Below are 20,794 nucleotides of genomic sequence, written 5' to 3'. Positions count from 1 at the left end.
GGAGAGATGTGAAAGCCTGCGGTCAAAACGATCCGGGCCTCTCAGTCATGAAGAACTTTCAGCCGCAAGTTTGGAAATCTATATAAAACGCAACAGCCGGGTCTCTGACGAAGGGGGAGGAGCCGCCAGCTCTGCCGTTAATTCAGCCTTGCACGACTAGTGCAAGCTGCAAAATGCGTCATTTTTGTTTTATTGAGCCAAGCCTTATCTGTATTACCTTTTCTGTATTGCCAGGGGTGGACGAAAACTTTCAGTAACATCTCAGTGGCACACCAGTCATTGCCCATTGGCTTACTTTTGTGCTCCTTTATAGACAATCCACCAATCATTTTGAATTACAGGCGCGTCCAAGCATGACCTTGCGCTATAACCCACACTAATCTAATCCAACCTAGCATTTAACGAATAAACCATACCAGGCACGTTTTTTAGTTGCGTCTTAGGAGGCCATTCATTTGCTTGCTGAGCATGAAACAAGGAATAGAATAACCAAATGAAGGCCATGGACCCTAGATTACAACAATTTTGACGAAATAAATGTTTATTTTTATTCAGTGAAATACGAGGCGGGTCATTACGAGCAGGTGTACGTCGTCTGGGGATAGTTGATGATTTGTTTCCTTCACGTGTCGCGGACGATGTGTTGTCTCCAGTACCGGCAGTTGTGTTCATGAACTCCCTTGCCAACGCGGTAGTGCTTCGGGTTGAGCTCCATGTAGAGCGGTGCCTCCTCCAAGTACTTCGGCCACTTCGTCCCGTTCACGGCCGGGGGGCTCCTGGAACGCAATAAAGAACACCGCAGGGCTTGTTGATGATGATGATTATGATGATGATGATTGATAGTGGTATCCTCTTTGTAGCGGGGTGATGAAGAGTGTCACCTTACCAAAAAAATAATATACCTATGTTTAAACTCCTTGTTTAATACTAGCGCTGCTGTTACGGCAGGCACACAAAACTTATTAAGCACAAAGTACTTATTTTTTCTGGTCGAGGTGGTAACTGTCCTAGGCAATATTCCTATCTCTGCATTTTCATCCACCAGCATTCTAACCTTCTTTTCGTCGCCTCGACAGCCTTGAGGTTAACTTCCTCTGTGCTCCCCTTGAATGCTAGGGCTTCTGTAAGGCGAATATTTCCCTCACGTAGATTTGGATGGATACCTTCGTATTCTAACACTATGTGCGGCATAGTTTCTGTTTCTTTCCCGCAGACCACGCATACCCCATCATTTTGTGAATACTTCCCCACAAAGCTCTTAGTTCGCTAGCAACCTGCTCTAGCCTCAAAAAGCAAAGCACTGCCCTTGGAATTATCGTAGAAATTTTTCTTTCTGGTGTATAATTTGTCAGCCCTGTACATCTCTAACGACGTTTTAGGTTCATCTTTTCTCACCATTTATTCGTTTCTATATTGCCTTGCCTCTTTTTTGGTTACCTTGTCTGTCTTGGATTCTCCAATGTTCTTTCCGTATTTCATCGTTAGCCTTCTAGTCTTCCTTAGCCACTGCGTGTCCACGCTTTTCATGTATAGGTACTTAAAAACTTAAGCTGCCCACATACGTTGATCCATTGCTCCCAGAGTAAGGCTAAAATCATAGCAACATCCCCTCCCCCCCTCAACTCAAATGGGTCAACCTAACACGAGTTAGACGTGGGTGTTATAGAATATGGCGCGCCCCTCATTTGGAGAAAAGCTTTATCGTTATGCGCGCCGTAGATAACCACTGGCATGTCTCAGTTTTTTATCATCCATGCAGAGAGCTTATGCATAACGGTGTGACGTCTGTTCTAGATTTTCCAGAGGTTACATAAGCTCTGAAGATCAGCCTTCCGTCTCTGCTGTTTACACCACAGACTTCCGCACAGTCGGTGGCATTGCTATCTGGCGCCAGCATCAGTGAGTATCCGCGCTAATTGTTCTATGTTGGTCACAAAGTGTATTTCGAAACATCTGCGAAACTTAAAATCCCGGGAAAGGCGTTGGCCAATACATAATGCGGGTGTGTGTACTGTAGTCATTGTTAGGCTCAAAAATACGTAGTCCTTACGTTTAGCCTACTCACCTGCCAAGCAAGGTCATACGTCAACATCATACGTTGAGCTGCGTCTACGTAGTTAGCTGTTAACGCCCTTAGTCTTCAAAGCGTAGCTTAAGATGTAACGTTAGAGCGTTGGGTAAAGCATCACTGGGGGCATGTTATACTCCGGGTTTCGAGAACATGCTGAGTCTTTGCTCACCCACAAACGACACCAAAAATGAAAGCCCCTTTTCTAAGAGAAAGGTGGTTAAAACGCGAAGCTTCGTTCCATGCAACCTGACTCGAAGTCAGTCCAAAATTCAAACACCTTCGACTGTTTCGGAGTGGCGCAATCGGACAGACGTCATAACTCGAGGGGCACAGGTTCGATTGCGAGCGCGGGAAGCGTTTTTTAACGGCGGATATGTTGTAGCTGGCCGTTATGTGTGGCGCGTAACGCGCTAAAAATACCAAGAAAATGCCGACCGCTCGTGAGCGCGTGCCTCGCGGAGACCGCCCTTCGTCTCCGGCTGGCAAAAAAAAATAAAAAAAGAACACGCGAAAACTTCGATGCGCGCCTCACTTTGCCTAGCAACCAACAACGCCACAGCTGGAGCAACACCTGCTCCACGGAACTTCGACGCGACTCCAGGAACACCGCGCATGCGTCATGCAGGTACGCGCCGCCGCTGCGCCCCAGCTGTAGTCAAGCGCTACCGCGCATGCAATGCTTGGCATAAGGAACACGACGATATCGATGCACATGGCGATGACTACTACTAGCACAGTGGACAGCGACAACGGAACACGTAAATAAACAATGTCAAACTCGCACAAATGCGTGGTGACATGTCCTTTAGTGCTCCCATAGAAAGAAATCGTGCAGCTTCGCTACTTGGTGCAAACTTCGCCACTTTTTTTTCTTGAGGCGCTTGTGTAAGTTGGCTTCACTGCAGTGCGTTCTGGCGTAACGACGGACGGCACCAGTGAGGCATACGAAAATTCGCTGAAAAAACGCAACCAACTAGAAACTTACAGCTTTGCTGTAAACAAATCTCTAAAAGAATCATTGTCGGGCTGTTTTTAGCCATTGAGGTGTCAAATTGTTAAAACATGCGTCGCGATCAATGTGCTATTCTTATATTCAAGCCGCGGGGTTAGGGGGTGGGGTTAGAACTCCCCGAACGTTGTTTTTTTTAAGCTCTACTTCAACGTAAAAAATAAAAATCATGCACCCCTCCGTCTAACGACGGCGATGGTTGAACGCGACGCTTTCTCGCGATGGATTCGTTGGCTGGCCAATCCCACACAGCAAGTGTGTGCTACTCCGTAGGTATACGCACCAATTTTTGGAGAATACCCACAGAAACTCTCGGGTGTCCACTCCGTAATCCTAACGCTTGGGTTTGGGTTGTGTACGCCGCGAATCGGTACCTGCTGCTTGGCGTTCGCTTCGACCACGTCGAAATGCAGCAATAGGATAAACGCCGCCATCATAACGCGAGGAACCCAGGGTAGATTCCGGCCACGAGAAGCGTTGTTTTCTTTCACTCCACCCACGATCACTCATCATCATCGTCAGAGAAAGGTGGCTTTCCTGCAGGGCGTATTGGCGTACAAGGGCATCAGTGAGCGCACAAAAGCTTCGCTTTAAAAACAAAAACGATTTGAATAGAAAGCACTACGAGTGCCTTCGCCCAGTCCAAAGATATACAGATGTTTGTTAGTTTTGTGGAAATGCGCCAAAGTGAGAAAAGTTATAGTGTTAAAAGGATATATAGTTGAAGAAACTGGTTATCGCCGACCAAAGGCTTAGTTAAAAAAGGCTAAAAAGACGTTTCGGCTTCCATACGGAAGCCTTGCTCACTTTCATACGGAAGCCTTGTTCACTTTCACAAGGCTTAACAAGTGAACAAGGCTTCCGTATGGAAGCCGAAACGTCTTTTTAGCCTTTTTAACTAAGCCTTTGGTCGGCGATAACCACTTTCTTCAACTATGTATCTTTCACCCGACCAGGCGAGTTTTCGTCAAACCTTAGATTTCGTTAAAAGGATACCTCAAGGAAAAGGTGAATGCAGATTGAAGGCCGTGAGTCAGACAGACAGACAGACAGACAGACAGACAGACAGACAGACAGACAGACAGACAGACAGACAGACAGACAGACAGACAGACCCAGATTTTGGCGTTTAGGTAACCCAAGAAAGTCCATCGTCTTTGAAACGGGGGTTAGAATTGAGGGCATCAGTGGCGGGCCGCGGCTGCTTCAAACACGTGCGCTGCTGTCGTAACGCGTACTCGATCCTCGCCGATGCGTTTTCGCTTTCCGTCACACCGAGAAGGTGTCGCAAAGCGGAGATATCGGCAGAGTAACCGAGGCGGAGAAAAGGCCGGTGCGAAGGTTAGATTCGGCGATCATCTTTCATGTCATCGCCAGCGTGGCATACATGCCGGGCACGCAGCCTGCGTTCGCGCGCGGAACTCGAATCGACTGAACGAAAGTTTGTAACAGACGACGGGCGAAACCTGTGTCGGGATGGCGCAGTAAAATGTAGACACGCACGGGCAACTGTACCTCACCCTTTTAAAGACGATAGTCTTTCTTGGGCTACTTAAACGCAGAAATTTTGCTCTGTCTGTATGTCTGTCTGCCTTCCTGTCTTTAACTCGGTTCAGCCACCCGGCCAAAGGGAAACAGAAGCTGCGCAATACTCTTATATACCCATAGCCAAATATAAACGTCTAAGTCTGGTGTCAATGTTCATACTTCTCAACATTGTTGAACAAGAACAAGACATTACGCCAGTATAAGGCAGAAAACCAATACATAAGTGATATTTGCAGTGTTAATTTATTTAAAAAATCAGGGATGCTTGGTTTTTGCGATACCAAATGAAATACTACATCAACTGCAGTAAACCGTCGCCTGCTGTTGCCTGCAGGCGACAAGAAATAAATGGCAACAGCAACGAAAGGTTCCGCTAGATAGGTTACACGTTCCGCTTGGAACGCTCGTGGAGTAGGGCAACGTGGTTCTCTAAACGTTGTAGTAGGGGGTATCGATTCAGGCGTGTTTCCGCCGTACGGCAGCGCTGACGTCGAGGCACCCTACCCGGAGAAGTGGAACCCGGTAAATTTAAACTGACTTGAGCAAACCTCTAGCGTGTTTACCCTGGGACGAACGAAACGGCAGAGGACCGGCATGAGAGGTAAGCGGGAAAGAGAAGGGAGGCATTTACTTGGCAGGGGCGCCAGTCGACTATCGTCTTTCGTCGACATTTGAAACGAAGGGAGCGTATACGCGGCCATTTTTTCTGTTTGAACACTTAACGTTAAAGACCTCGTGTTGTAGAAAAGCCGGTGTCGCCCGCGGTGTTCAGCGTGAATGAAAAATGACCGTGAGATGCTGATGATGGATGATTGCTATTGGTTTCCCCTTTGTAGCGGGGCGATGACGTGTCATCATAACAAAAAGGGCTAATATACCTATGTTTTATACCCGTGGTTTAATACTAGCTCTGCTTAGGGCAGGTATGAAAAACTTAATAGGCACAAATACTTTTTTTCTGTTACAGGTGGTAACTGCCCTAGGCAATTCCACTCCGTGCTTTTCGTCTACCTCCATTCTAATCTTCTTTTCGTCGCCTCGACAGCCTTGAAATTAACTTCCTCTGTGCTACCCTTAAATACTAGGGCTTCTGGAAGCCGAATATTTCCCTCATGTAGATTTGGATGGACGCCCTCGCATTCTAACACTATGTGCCGCATAGTTTGTTTCTTTTCCGTTGACCACGCATATCCCATAATTTTGTGAATACTTCCCCCCAAAGCTCCTAGTTCTCAAGCAACCTGCTCTAGCCTCGAAAAGCAAAGCACAGCCCTGGGAATTATCGTAGAAATTTTCCTTTCTGATGTTCAGTTTCTCAGCCCTGTGCATCTCTAACGACGTTTTAGCTTCCATTTTTTTATCTCCATTTATACGTTTCTATTTGCCTTGCCTCTTTTTTGGTTACCTTCGCTGTTTTGGATTCTCCAGTGTTTTTCCGTATTTCATCGTTAGCTTTCATTAACCACTGCGTGTCCACGCTTTTTAAGTATATATAGGTACCTAACACCTTAGCTGCCAACCTACGTTGATCAATTGCTCTCAATCTCCTCTCAAAACATATTTTACTTGGCGCTTCTCGCACTTCAAACGACGCCCAGCCCATATCTCCCTGCACTGCTTCGTTGGTTGTTTTCCCATGCGCGCCTAAGGCCAAACGGCCTACCATTCTCTGGTTCACTTCAAGGCCTGATAGAACGTCTTATTTTAAGCACAGTACAGCATTCGCAAACGTGAGACCCGGAACCATTACGACTTTCCACATTCCTCTCACTAGTTTATATTTGGTATACCCCCACAGAGCTCTATGCTTCATTATAGCTGCGTTTCGCTGTCCCTTACCCTTAAGTTGGTCCTCGTGAGTTCTTAAGTAGTTATCCCCTTCGTTTGTCCACACTCCCAAATATTTATATTCCTTCACTCTGGCTAATTCGCCATGCTGGATAGAAACTGCGTCAGTGGTATAGCGTCATTGAAAACCATTATTTCCGATTTTTTCTGCGCTAAAATTTAAACCGCGGTCGCTGGCTTCCTGGCCGCTAATATTTATTAGCCGTTTCATATAGGCCTGGTTATCAGCTGAAAGAACAATGTCGTCTGCGTATAACATTCCCCGAATACGCTGTTGTACCACTTCGCCTTGCAGCATATACGTTATGTTGAACCCTACTTGACTCTCTTCCAGTTTCTTTTCTCACCCTGCCATGTAAAGCATTAACAGTATTGGGCTCAAAGCGCATCCCTGTGTCAGTCCCCTATGTGTGTTGACTTGCTGGGTGAATTTCTGTTCTTGCCATGTAAGGTGCACTCTATTATCTTTATAGAGTGCTATAAGGAGCTGCATTAACTCGTCATCTAATCCTTGGAGTTTCAGCATTCTCTACAGCAGTTCTCTGTTTACGTTGTAATATGCCGCTTTAATGTCCAAGAACGTAATCCATAATGGTCTATTCTGCGCTTTCGCAAGTTCAATGCATTGCGTTATCACAAACAAGTTATCCAATCGCCTATCTTGTCTGAATCCATTCTGCAGTTCCCCAAGGATTTCATTTTCTTCCATCCATGCTTGAATTTCTGATTTTACCGCCTGCATTACGAATCTATACACCACTGACGTTACTGTGAGAGGTCTGTATAAATCAATACTGGCTTTGTTGTCTCTGCCTTCATATATTAAATTCATCCTACTTTCTAGCCAGTCCTCCGGTATTTGTTTGGTTTGTATCACCTTATCTATTGCCCTCATAAACGATGCCTTACTTTTAGGTCCAAGCAGGTTTATCAGTTGCATTGGTATTTCGTCTGGCCCGCTGCTGTCTGGGGGAAACCTTTTGTTCTGCTTTTTTTCCAATCAAGGTGCTCAGACTTGTTTCCCTTTCCGCAGTCTTCTGTGGCGCTGGTGTTATCGGTGCAGGCTTCCCTACCTCTATTGCCCTAAACTTGTCACTAATCACTCGATGAATATGCGCCAACGCGTGCTCTCCTTCTAAATGTTTCTCTTCCTCATCAATCAAGAATTTTTTATAGATATCGTTTATTTAGCTTAGTAATTTTACATGGTTCAAAAACTTCTTAGATGCGCTTTTGTCCATCTTCCGTATTTCGGCCATCAATCGTTCGTTTTTCTGTTTGATCTTTGCTTGAATCATTTTCTGCACTTATAGTTTTTTCCCCCGGTGGATATCCCATTTCTGCTTCACTACCTCCGGTTCCATACCAGTTCTTTTTCCTTCTATGTTCTCTCGACGCCTTTCTTTGCTGGTCAATAGCCCCTTTTATTTCCTTATTCCACCAGCTTCTCGGCTTTCTCTTCCCTTTCCATCGGTTTCGTTGCTTTGCTTCAATCATCTTACCCTTTATGAACGCAATCATTTCGTCGTAATCCCAATTTTTGTCTAAGTATTTATTGATTTCATCTTCCATTCTATCAGCGATGATATTTAACTGCTCATTCTTCGAATTACTGCCTCCGGTCGTACCTATTTCTAAATTTGTCCTGGTTGCGTCTCCAAAGTGCAAGGTAAGCCGCTTGTGGCCGCTTCCGAAGCTGTCTGTTCCATTTTTATTTATTCTCATTTGCCGCGACCTTCCGTATACTGTCTCGGAGACTAGACTATAGTCTATGCTGGACGGTCTGTTTCCGCTTTCCCACTTTGTTTGTCCGTCACACTTGTTTTCCGTGTTTACTATAACAAGCTGGTTTTCCTGACATAGATATATCACTAGAGTACTTTTATGGTCTGTGTATCCATCCAAACCTTCTATCTGGGCATTCATATCTCCAACTAAGATTATTTCACCCGCATCTTTAAACTCGTTTATATCTCTTCTGAAACAGTTTACCATTTCCTCATTTTCCTCCCTTGCACTACTTCCGGTCCACCCCTAACCACGTATTTTTCCCCGCTATGGTGCCTCTAACCCATAGATGCTCTTTACAGCTTTAATGCACTCTCCAGTCGGTTCCTTGTTTAATGAGCATGCCAACACCTCCCCCTCTCCTCATTCCTGTGGTCCTGTTGCAACCTTCCCAGACATAGTTGTCCATGACAGGTGGGGCTTCTAGGTCTCGGAGGGGAGTTTCGGCTCGTAAGTGGAAAATCTCGTAGCGCCACCTAGCGGCGCCCAATGAACCCCCCGGAATCGCATAGCTCTGCCCTAGCAGGTGGCGTGCGAGCAAGAGCGGAAAGTTTTCACCGCTCGCGGACGCTCTGAGGGTTCGAATGACGTCGCTGACGTGTAATGCAGCCTAGTACTTGCTCGCTTTTGATATATGTGTGTGAGGGATGCGCTGCGATATCTGTGTCGGGAGTACTACTTACTCAAGAGTATGAGAAGAGAATCATTACGCGATGCGAAGAGGGCCCGATAACGGTATCGCTTTCCACGCTTTAGGGGGAAGCTTAGGCCTCCTCCAACTATTTTTGTCATCGAAATCACAAGACGCATTTTTTCTCCTCGGTAAACGAACGTAGGCCATAAATCCGGTCTTACCAAAACTTCGAATTTAGGGATTGGTGCGCTCAATTATCGCAACACACAGCAGGCGCTTTCCTACTTGTTTGGAATCAGCCGCAGCTTTTGCCCCAATTTACGGTCTATTCTGCGGTAATCATCAAATAATGCGGAGCTGCGATGGGCACATGTAGCACTGTGCAGCAAGTAACAGAAACAACTCCAGTTCACTAGGCTTGTTAATTACGGACGATTCAAAGCGTATGCAACAATGTTCACCATAGCCGGCCCTGCCAGCGTTCGAAGTTCTGCTCTTGTCAACGCTGTAGTGAAATAAAAAAAGGAGGCTATCTCCCTTAAATAATTTTTAATTTATATTTTTGAAAATTTAAACACTGCAGAGTTCTGGAGGCGTGTAAATACCAGTGTGCTAGCTGGCGTAAAAAGTAGTAGATACAAAAGTCGAAGCCCCTCTTTTAAGAGAAAGATGGCTACACCGTGAAGCTTTCTACCATGGAACCTGAGTCAACGTCCAGACTGCTTTTGGCTATAGTGTCACGCGGGAAAAAATTATATAAGGATGTATGCGATGTGGTCTTACTTGTACCAATGTACAGAGTTTTATACTGTGTAGGCCCAGGACAAGATGTTCTAAAAAGGGTTAGGGGAATGGAAGTATCACCAGGAGCGAAGTATTTATTCTTTAAACTACATACGGGCACGCTTTCATTTGCAAGATGGATGGAGGATAAGGGGATTTGTATGCCATGGGGAACTGACTGCTCTATTTGCAAACAACCGCAAACGGTGGAGCATGTCTTTCTCCATTGTTGGGCAGCAGTGTTTCTATGGGATGTCCTCCAAAGGACACTTCGAAAGGACTTTCCACTGAACCCCCATGGAATATGGTTTTTGTGTATAGAGATAGAGGATGGGGTGCCGTATGATCTCGTCATGTTGTTGGGCCTCCACAGTATTTGGCGGTCCCGCATGGCGTGGCTCAACTGGGATGTAGACGCGCGGCCGACGCGACAATATTTCCGCGAAATTTTTAAATGCGAATGCATTTATTAGTCGGGGGTTGTCTTGCGTCCATCGAGCGGCGTGCGCCTGCATTCCTCCAGCGCGAGCGCACGTGAGCGCGCGCCTCGTAGTTCGGCCTTCGTCGTCGTCGTCGTCGTAAATGCGAGTGCATTTCTTAGTCGGGGGTTGTCGTGCTCCGTCGGCGTGCGCCCGCAGGTGTTATCTCTCCGCGCTCAATGCCGAACGCATGCGCTTGAAGCGAGCTGTACTAGTTTGCTCGAAGCGGCAAGGACGGCGAGTACTGCGGTGTTAGTCTCGTGTCTAACCTGTATGGGAACTTGATATCGCACGCCGTTGCCACGTCTCCCGTTCGAGACACGTCTCCGTACAAGGACTTGTACACCCTTGCCTACACCGGAGACGGAGTCTTTGTGGTGACCGTGTACCTCGCGCCCAACCTCGCTCGAGACGCCGTTGCCGCGCAGCTGGACGCGGCTATGGAAAGTGTGCGCGTGCGCTCCAAACCCTCTGACCCCATAGTCTTGGTTGGCGACTTCAACGTTGACGTGCGCAAGAAGAGTGGCGAGTGGCTGGTCGAGTACATGCAGACCAGGCACTCTATGCATTGTCTCTCTGCCGGCTTCGACACGTGCCCCACTACCATTCACGGGAGTTGCATTGATCTGGTCTTTACGCGAAACTGTGACGCGCGTATGCTTCTCAAAGACCCTTTGACCGTGCACTTTAGCGATCACAAGGCAGTGATTGTGGCCGTCAGGTACAACGATAACACAAACAGGTGCTGATGAATAAATGATTACGTTCACACTCTCGTCATTAATTACGCCATTACTCGCAACACACTCATCGGTGCACCCAATGCATTCGCATTTCTGCACGATTCCCTTCGGGGAGGTGCGGGGGAATTTTTTTCCCAGTTCATTGAAGTTCAGAGAGCGAAGTTTTCTGTTCCTGAGCGGTTGCCAAGGGTGGAACCCCTCGCCACGCTTAGGGAATTTTAAAAGACAACCCCAGCCCACCATGGCATGGCGGCCTTATTGTAGATTGTTTTTTTCCGTTGTACCTTTGTGTTGTGTTGCACAGTCGAAGACCGGCAATAAGAAAATGAAGGAATGGCGCAATCGGATAGTGGTCGGCTTCATAACGCGAGGGACCCGAGATCGAATCCGACCACGTGAAGCGTTTTTTTTTCTTGAGGCGCTTGTGTAAGTTGGCTTTCCTACCGTGCGTTTTGGCGTAACGGTGGACATAGTGTTACTAGATAAAATTACACAGTATCGGCACTATTTTCCCCTATTGTTCCGTGCCCCCGCCGCGATCATTGGTCGGTTCACATCACGTGACATTTGTTTACATTGCGGTGGTTCATAGGCGCCGCCATTTTGTTGTTTATGCGTTTTGTGTCGGTCAACTGTGCTAGATAGCCGCGGCTTGTCCTCCGTGCTCTGCGGCTTCCCACGACTGGTGCGTTCAGAACGCAAATAAGAGATAACGCTCTTCATAGCACATCAACTGCGGAAGTGTGTCCTAAGATGCCGTGTTGCTGGGCCTTCGGCAGTGTTGTTTACAAATGACCTCGTCAAAGCTAGCGGTGAGGCCGCAGAAGCGGCAATCTGGCAACACTGATAAACAACAAAATGGCCGCCGTTGCTGACTCGCATGCCTCAGTGACGGTACCCTATCTTATCTAGTGACACTAGGTGGATGTAACTAGTGAGGCATAGAAAGCTTCGTTTAAAAACAGTTAACCAGCTGGAGGCTTGCAGCTTCTCTGTAAGTACCTAAAAGGATCCTTGGCGGGTTGCGTTAGGCTCTTAAATCATGAAATTGTTAAAAAGTACATCGCGGTCATTGTTCTATTCTTATGTTCAAGCCGCTGTATTAGAGGGCGGAGTTAAAACTCCCCGAACGTGGGTTCGCACACTCTACTCCAAGGTAAAAAATAAAGGCGATTTGAATAGAAAAGAGTGCGAGTGCTTCCGCCTGTTCGAAAGGAAGAGATGGGGGTTATTTTTGTGGAAATGCGACAAAGTGGGAGTAGTCCTAGGATCATAATGATATCTCAAGGAAAGTGTAATACAGATTGCATGAACTCATTCAGTGCGTCCTGCGTTGGCGGTGGTCCGGTGACAATTAGGTGATCCGACAGACAGACAGACAGACAGACAGACAGACAGACAGACAGACAGACAGACAGACAGACAGACAGACAGACAGACAGACAGACAGACAGACAGACAGACCTCGATTTTGGCATTTAGCGAACCTAAGAAAGGCCGCAGTCTTTTGAACGTGTGCCAGAATTGAAGGCAGCAGTGGCAGGCAGTTTCTTCAAACACTCGCCCTGCTATATTTCTCAAATTTAAAATACTGCAGACTTCTGAAGGAGTGCAAATACCACTGTGCTAGTTGGCGTAAAAAGTAGTCGTAATGAACGGAGAGAACACTCGAAATTTTAATTTACCTTGTCGCAGCCCGATTAGTTGCCTTCAATTCCATGAAATTAACCACCTAGCGGTCACAGAGATTACCGAGGATGTACAACATTGTCACTAGGTCTCCTAACCTGTGGGAACAGGTACATCAGTACGGGTATCGAAATTTGCCATCTATTCCTAAAGAAAGTTAAGGGAAGTACGAAAGCTGAAAGTGCGTTTAACCTTCGCAGAAAGTGCCTCTAATCGATCGTCAACCCTTCAAAGACCCAAATCGGGAACGAAGAACGAGCCCCTGCGACGATTTTTCGCGCGGTAAGTAAACGCATGTACGAACAATCCAAACGTGTACCGATACGAGGTTTATGAGATAAAGACACAGTGTTGCACTCCTTCATAATCGATGTGCCTATTGTCGTATCTAGAAGCGTTCCTTATTCGCGATTTTCAGGTACCCATTTTGACGAAATGGAAGCATGGTTTCACGCACGCGCCGTGTGTCTACAGATCTTATCAGAGCTTTGCGGTCGACCAACCGGTCTATGGGGAAATGCATTGGTACTTTTGAGAGGACGCCATTGGTCTCACTAACAAAGCTTTCGCTTTATTAAACCTTGATGATATCGCTGCCCCCACGCGCGCGCAACATTCTCCGGGTAATAATAACTTGCAAATTCCCTGAACGATGCCAATACTATTAAAGTTGTTCTCTAGCTTCTCATAAAAAGCTCTGGCCACAACCCTGTAGTGTACGTTTCTCAGTTTCTGCAGATTACATTCATTGTCATTGCGTTATTTGCGCCAGTATAAAATATCCCCAGGTGCCTCGCTGTTTCTGATTACTGATATCAAACAGGTACGCATATATAAAAATTCGGGTTCCACTTGGGAAAGCAAATATCTCGCAATTTAGGAGATCCCGGGTGGGGAGCTTTTGAGGGACATAACTTGCCAAAAGCTCTTCCCCTGCACCCGAAATTTTTTGTGTGGATGTCTATGCGTTTAACCCGAATCATAAGTAAACAATGCCATTGTAACCGAGCACGGTAGCGCTTACACGCATGACACCTTAGCGATTTAAGCATCGTGACAGGTGCCTCTGCCATAATAATGGTGGCGTTTTTTCCTGCACGTTTGTTTTGTAATGGGTTTTCTAAGTACCTAGTCATTTCTACGCAGCATTGCAAACCACGAAAAAGAAAACGATATTGTCGACCCGCAGGAGTAATAAGGTGCGAGCATTTCATTATATAACAACAAATACACCCTGTGTCATGGCTTAAACGAGTTGCCCTGAAAACTCTCGTGTTTTAAAGCTCCTTAACTGAACGTTAACACGGTTGAGAGGCTGTATCTATTCTTAATTTTTATTTATTAGCAGTGGCCGTCTCCCATTCTTTGTTTTTCTGTCTAACGCTCAGAACAATGCGGCAACCAAGCGAGTACTTCGTAGTCGCGCAAGAAACAGCCAACCGAGCCCCTCACCCTTCTTTTGCGAACGTAATCCAGATGTCCATGACCTGTCTGCTGAGCTGTATCTCTTCTTCCGGGTATCGGAGCTCGCAGCGGAACGGCAGGCCCACGACGAACGGGAACTCCTCGAAGTGCGCCACGCCCATCCACTCAGACCGGCTCGTGCGGGCGGAGCGGTGCGTGAAGTAGTAGTAGTAGACGTCACCTCCGCGGCGCGACACGGCTTTGGCGAAGTAGTTCACAGGGCAGGTGAACGCGTAATCGCCGACCGCATCCGACGCCGTCGTCAGCACGGTCGAAGTGTTCGGATTGTGCAGATGCTTGAAGTAGAAGTCCCTAACTTCCGTCGTAGTCCGGCCCATGAGGTACTGAAACATGAAGATGAGGTAGAAGCCAGCCTCGTCCTTGGACAGATCCACGACTCCGTCGTGCGGGAAGATCTCAGGAAGGATCGTGGTCAAAAAGACAGAGCCTTCGTCCTTGTTTGTACCCAAAAGCACAGGGGTTTTGTGGTCGAAGTTGCCCCTCTCGAAGCACACTACGGGGTCCTCGGGCAGGAAGTCGTCCCCGTAGCTGGGAAAGAACGCCGTCGACTGCTTCTTACCGTAGAGTAGACGGCCTGCGTCCAGGATAGCTTCCCCGGAAGCGTTGTTTCGCATGCACTCCAAAACAGGCTTGTAATCCACCCTGAAATCTGCAGTCGGGCTAGCACAGCCCACCTGCCTAGCGACGTCCAAGACCTTCTGGGGTCCGCTGTCGCTGTTGTCCCCGATCCTCCAGTAAGGGCTGCCGCTCTGCATGATGGCCCTGCTGACCAGGCCTCTGGCCAGCGGAGACACCAGGAAGTAGCCGACGGTCACGGCACCAGCGCTTTCGCCGAAGAGCGTGATCTTGTCAGGATCTCCGCCGAAGGCCAGGGCGTTCTCCTTGATCCATTTCACCGCTAGGAGCGTGTCGTAAAGCCCCTGGTTTCCGGGCGCCTCGGGTACCTTGCCGTTGAAGAAGCCGAATGCACCGAGCCGGTAGTTCATGTTGGCGTAGATTACGTCGCCGAGGGACGCCATCACTCCGCCGTCGTAGATGTCCCAGTCGCTGGAGCCCACGCTGTAGCCGCCGCCGTAAACGTTGACGAATATGTTCTTGAGCGAGCAGTTGCAGTCTTCCTGGGAGCAGGGCGGCGTCCACACGTTGAGATAGAGGCAATCTTCGGAGGCACTCCGCTTGCTTCGTGCCCAGGACATCGGAAGCTCAAGGTCCATTTGAAGGCACGGCGGTGGCAGCCGATTCGCGTTGCGAATGCCGTGCCAGGGTTTGACAGGAACGGGTTTCTTGAAGCGGAGAGCTCCCACCGGAGGCTCGGCGAACGGTATGCCGAAGAAGACGTCCACGGCTTTGCCCATGATCAGGCGTGTGTTGCCTCGAAGAACGCCTGACTTTGTGTAGGCCAGGACTTCGCGAGATGGTGATTCGGCTCGCACGAAGTGGAGAAGCAGCGGGCACAGGAGAAGCCACGAGAAGGCTGATTTAGCCATAGCGATAGTGAAACCTGAAAGGAAAAGTCCCGTTCATAAAACGCGGAAATGTTGGAAGGATTATGACAACAGTTCTTTAAACCGTCACTGGAAGAACCTGGTCCGGCGACAAGGTTCTTCCAGATGTTACGGTAGAGTGGAAAATATTGCGGATATATCTGCCCAGGATAATTTAGCCTTAGTCGACTCGAGCCCTTTATGTAAACTCTAGCACTTATAGTTAGTTAACTTAGGCCGGTAAAAACGTCCCTGCGTATGCAGACCTTATGATTACCTTCAAATATCAGTAAAGAAGTCATTACAGGACATATGTTTTTACAAACTACTAACAGTTACGCATGACATATGTAGTCGGTACCAGTGGGCTAAAGAAATCATATATCTGCCGGAAGAGGTACTGTCGCCACTGCATGCATGGGCATTGTGGCGTGATATCCATTTCATTTTTTTTCGCGGTTTTTGTTTCATTTTATTACGTATGAGGTTCGTGAGGGATGGCAGGAATAAAATAGCGCATCGTCAGCCTGGAGTTCAGGTGAGTGGAGTGACTTCGCAGGTTTTGATGACAAATCAGCAGGAAGAACAATAAAAAAAGAGAAAAAATGTTTGCCTTACAAGCGTTCATTATGGAATATAGCAACCTAATCCTAAAGGTAAGAGGGAACACTCCGGGCCATGCATGAATTCAGTGCGCATTGAACCTTCCATTGTAAACCGGATACATACTTTTTGGCGCTCTTTGCCCTGGTTGGCCTGGCGCCACTAAAGAACCGACCATCATCATCATAAGCCGAATATATCTCACGGCTAAACTAGATTGTGGTAACGTATTTGCGGGCAATAACAACGGGAACCAAGTCTTTCATCTGATAACCAATCAAATCTTTCTTTTATAGCGCAGCTCAAATATTCCCGAAGAATAACCGTATGCAGTACGGTTATTCTTCGCACAGAATATGCGAATCTAAGATAATTACGAGAACGAGGACACCAGGTAGCGGGATTTACGTGCAGATAATTAATTGCCTTAATGATTTAGAGCTTGGTTCAAAAATAAGGCGGTCCCGTGTTATTAGTTCGGCTAAAGCAGCACTCTGAGACAAAGCACGTGCAGGGGTAAACTTAGCGCTCTTGCTACTGCTTTGGTTCGTCTCGTCGCATTCCTCGCAGACAATTTCTACGTTACGTGAATGAATGTGCCGAGAATTTTGTAATTTCACCAGCTTGATTTTACCGACAAGTGTTACGTACGGAACGCAAGATTCGCGCTTACCTGGGGATCGCTTCGTAGAAAAGAGTGGCTCTCCCGCTCCATTCAAGGACGGCCCGCTGTAGTACGCGGCTCGAAGAACTGGCGAAAGGAAACGCCTCCCTGGGCTGGCCGAGAAAGACGATCTAGGTTAGTGCCTATATATAAGCGCGGCACGCCAGAGAGATTGGCCGGCGGGTCTCGTTGTCAGGAGGCATGACCCGAATCCGACGACGCCGGTGAAAGTTTGTTCCTCGGGCAAGGGCGCGGGACAAACGCAAATTCAGGAAGGATCCTGTCACTGACACACGTACCGGTGTAATAAACCACCTTCTACCAGCTGAAAGCGTGCGGTCAGTGTACGCTGTCCGACAGAAACGAGTGAAACTCTGACACGGACGTATAACCACAGGGGCGGAGGGTTGGAGAGAGGGGTTCGCAAGCTCGCAAAGCTCTTTCTTTCCAACCTAGCTCCCCCATCCTGGTCAGTAAGAATGGCAATCCGCAACTAGAAAGCCGCGCAGGCAGCCTTGGGGAAGTCCGGGGAGGCGACAATCCGTTCCGCGAGAAGGGTCGTGCTGGCACAGCGGCTTTGAACGCGCCATTTCTTTTCTCCCAGTCGGCTCCTCGATGCCATGCACGAAGTAATCCCGGAGGCCCACGGGTTTCCGTTCACGCAGCGAGAGAGGGGGACGGTTCGCCTGTAATTGGTGTCTAGCTTTCGCGGTGAAGAACACGACAACACGGCAGAGGTGAAAACGCCGGGACCTAAAAGTGTCATTGCCCCGCAGTGGTTCCACGGTCTTGGACCTGGAGCTGTACCAGCTGCACCATGTGACTTTATTGGGTTCGCAGATGCCTAAAAGAAGATGAAGAGAAAAGACACTTGATTGTCGTGCATTTAGCATTGGAAACTGCCTGGCTGGCTGGCGTGTCATTATTTTACTTTTTTCCCGTTCCCGCCCTCACTGTTTTTACGCTGGATGAAATGCTTCTCAAGCCGCCCGCTCTCGTAGCTGTCTGGCCTTCTGACCGAAAAGGCAACTCGTTCGCCGTTTTATAACCTCATTTATTTTTCACAATTAGCTCACAGTGAACAGGAGTCAACGTTGCATATGGTCTACTGACAATACAAAGGCTTTGGAGTGAAACGGACAGCACCGTGTTTGTCTGACCGGAGAAAAAACTGCAATCCTCCCAAGTTTCCTATAGAGTAATTACAAAGTCATAGTCACTACCATTACCAGATGGCCAGGAAAGTAACTACGCGGGCATTCTGTAACCAGGCCAGTGATGTGTATTTTATAAATTTTCGACGGTCATGCACCTTCACTGTGTGGAATGGATCGTATTTTTTCGCTTGCTTCAAACCACAACCCGGTATTTGAGCAGTGCGAGGGCCCGACGACCAGCTGAGACCCCGATCACTCCAAATTGCCCCACCTGGAGGTCAACCAAACAGCTTTGACTGCTCTAATTAATAAGCTTTATTCCTACTCCTCCGTCTACGTAGACGATGATGATGACAAGGGCACCAAAGATTCTGACTAGCGCATCGCTAACAGCTCTGCCACGGAACAGTGCCGAGCAGCCTCAAATTTGGTGTTATAGGAGGCCAACCTTTATTCAGCAGGCCGGTGACCATTTGTTGCGACGGCGGCGACAAAACGGCGATTTTCTTTTTGCGGAGAAATCAGACATGCAATTTCCAAATACTCAACTCTGGTTATGCCTGCTACTGGCAATGTCTTATAGATCAAAAACAAAGAGAATCAAGGGAAGTCTGAAAGTCAAGTGAAATTCAAAACGGAGAACGCGTTGGCTTTCCGGTTTTTGGTCGCGTGTTCAGCCGGCAAATGCTAGAGCTTTTGCGTTTGCCCCCTCTTGAAACGAGCAGCCTATTAGCCAGCAGACAAGCAAGCCAGGAGCAAGCAAGCAAGCAAGCTGGCAAGTAAGCAGACGGGAAGGCGGACAGGCAGGCAAGCACGCGCACGCAGCAACGCCTCGCGCTATTTAACGCCTAACACTTTAAAGATGCGCGGTTAAAGTTGAAGTTGGCTTTGTGGTAAGACGTTTTTTAGGACACGAGGTGACTCGGCTCTGCATGCATTCAACTTTCCGTCTGGAAAGGGCGTGCGGTGATTTCCCCATTTGTCGCCTTGGTTTAAAACGATCATACTGCACGGCAAAAGAAAAAGGTAACCCCCAAGTCAAATTCCGCAGCCACCTTGACGCACACCAAGTTCCTTTTAAGTCGGCTTCACTATGCGTACTCTACAGATACATTGCTTGAAAAACATTTTTCCAGGCGCTCTTGAGGCAGTCTGGTACCGAACAAGGCATAATAACCTCCATTTGACAGCATGTAACCCTCCGGAGGGCTACATACCTATTCCCTTTAATGTCGACTTCCCTGTTGCAAACAAATGCATTTCTGAGTAGACGTTTCATTAGGAACCGTGTAAGGAGTCTTATATCAAGGTATGAAGGTTCTGGCGCCTTTTATTGCATACCTCCAAAGAGCCCATGTATTCGTACGAGCCAAGTTAAAGTTGGCTTTACTTTTTACACAAGTGCGTTGCTGGAAGAAACGTTTTTAGGGGAACAGAAGAGGTGCTATATATTTTCAAAGACTTTTTAGGGGCGAAGCACCTTGGGGGCTCGGGCTGTCGGCGTCTCATGTCGTCGTCCTCCTCCTTCGTCGTCGTATTCTCATGGGGTCACGGTACGAAAACACCGGGACACTCGTTTTCCGACGCCCCGTGCTAGAACGTTTCATCTCCGTAGGCAAAAACGCACACTGAAATAACACACCAGGACACTCGTTTTTCGTTCACGCTTGCTTGATTCTATTTCACTCCGCACTCACTTTAACTTTAAAATTTGCAGTTAATTGTTAAGAATTTAACTTCTCCTCCGTCTTCGTAGTTGGGATGCCGCGTATACCAAGCGCGCGCCGTGTGGCAAGAGATAGACTTACAATCTTTGAATACATTAATGCACTGCATGCTTCACCCTTCCCCAGCTTCCACGTTAGTCAAGATGTCCCGGTTTTTCAATGTACGCTTTCTCTTGTGCGGCCAAACTGTGACACATAAAGCGTCACAGATGACAGGCGGGGTTTCTCGCTGCGTACGCACAGGAGTTCTATGCAGAGGTCGGCAAACTCACTCATGAGTCCACTCACTCAGACTCATTTGGACTCAAACTCACGCGTGAGTTTGAGTTTGAGTGAGCGCGAGGCTAGTGTGGCATGATGAGTTTGAGCTTGAGTGAGTTTGAGCCGAGTGATCACGACTGAGTTTGAGTCCGATTGAGTTTGAGTCCATTTTGAGTTCTGAGTACATTTTGAGTTTGAGTCCATTTTGAGTTCTGAGTACATTTTGAGTTTGAGTCCATTTTGAGTTCTGAGTACATTTTGAGTTTGAGTCCATTTTGAGTTCTGAGTACATTTTGAGTTTGAGTCCATTTTGAGTTCTGAGTACATTTTGAGTTTGAGTCCATTTTGAGTTTGAGTTCATTTTGAGTTCTGAGTACAATTTGAGTTTGAGCTCATTTTGAGTTCTGAGTACATTTTGAGTTTGAGTCCATTTTGAGTTTGAGTCCATTTTGAGTTCTGAGTACATTTTGAGTTTGAGTACATTTTGAGTTCTGAGTACATTTTGAGTTTGAGCACATTTTGAGTTTGATTACATATTGAGTTTTGAGTACATTTTGAGTTCTGAGTAAATAGGAGTTTTAAGTCCATTTGGAGTTTGAGTACATATGAGTAGCCTAGCAGGCAGCTATGGTTGGCTGTTAAGTTTCATGCGTCACTGTGGGCTCGGAATTCAAGTTACCTGCGGGTATGGCACCAATCGCGATCTGCATGATCGGTTGGGAGGGAGGTGGTGTCTGATTTTTTTTAGTTTCTTGTTGAATTTTTATGGCCATAAGCACTTGCTGTATATCTAATTTTCGCGGCTGGGCGCGTGAGTGATA

The 20,794-nt window shown here is 47.5% G+C and overlaps 1 protein-coding gene across 1 annotated transcript; it reads right to left on the bottom strand.

Moving 5' to 3' along the window:
- Window positions 1–581: 581 nt before the first annotated feature.
- Window positions 582–15,574, bottom strand: LOC144180485 (acetylcholinesterase-1-like). The gene is made up of 2 exons (XM_077708825.1): window positions 14,045–15,574; window positions 582–776 (listed from the first exon to the last, which is right to left on the bottom strand). Exons 1-2 carry the CDS (start codon window positions 15,562–15,564, stop codon window positions 623–625), a joined length of 1,674 nt encoding a protein of 557 aa, XP_077564951.1. The 5' UTR covers window positions 15,565–15,574; the 3' UTR covers window positions 582–622.
- Between the last annotated feature and the right edge of the window lie 5,220 nt (window positions 15,575–20,794).

Source organism: Haemaphysalis longicornis, unplaced genomic scaffold (genome assembly GCF_048455015.1).
Source record: "Haemaphysalis longicornis isolate Haplotype H1 unplaced genomic scaffold, Haemaphysalis longicornis Haplotype H1 scaffold_4, whole genome shotgun sequence".
NCBI classification, from domain to species: Eukaryota; Metazoa; Arthropoda; class Arachnida; order Ixodida; family Ixodidae; genus Haemaphysalis; species Haemaphysalis longicornis.
The sequence above is the reverse complement of the archived record's forward strand: the minus strand, read 5'-3'. Positions and strand labels throughout refer to the sequence as shown.

Bases quoted from the DNA above. Each gene is read 5' to 3' on its own strand.
- LOC144180485 (XM_077708825.1), bottom strand. From the start codon at position 15,564: ATGGCTAAATCAGCCTTCTCGTGGCTTCTCCTGTGCCCGCTGCTTCTC. The intron at 777-14,044 runs GTGAGGGGCTCG...ATTGCGTTCCAG, and splicing joins ATTACGTTCGCAAAAGAAGG to GAGCCCCCCGGCCGTGAACG.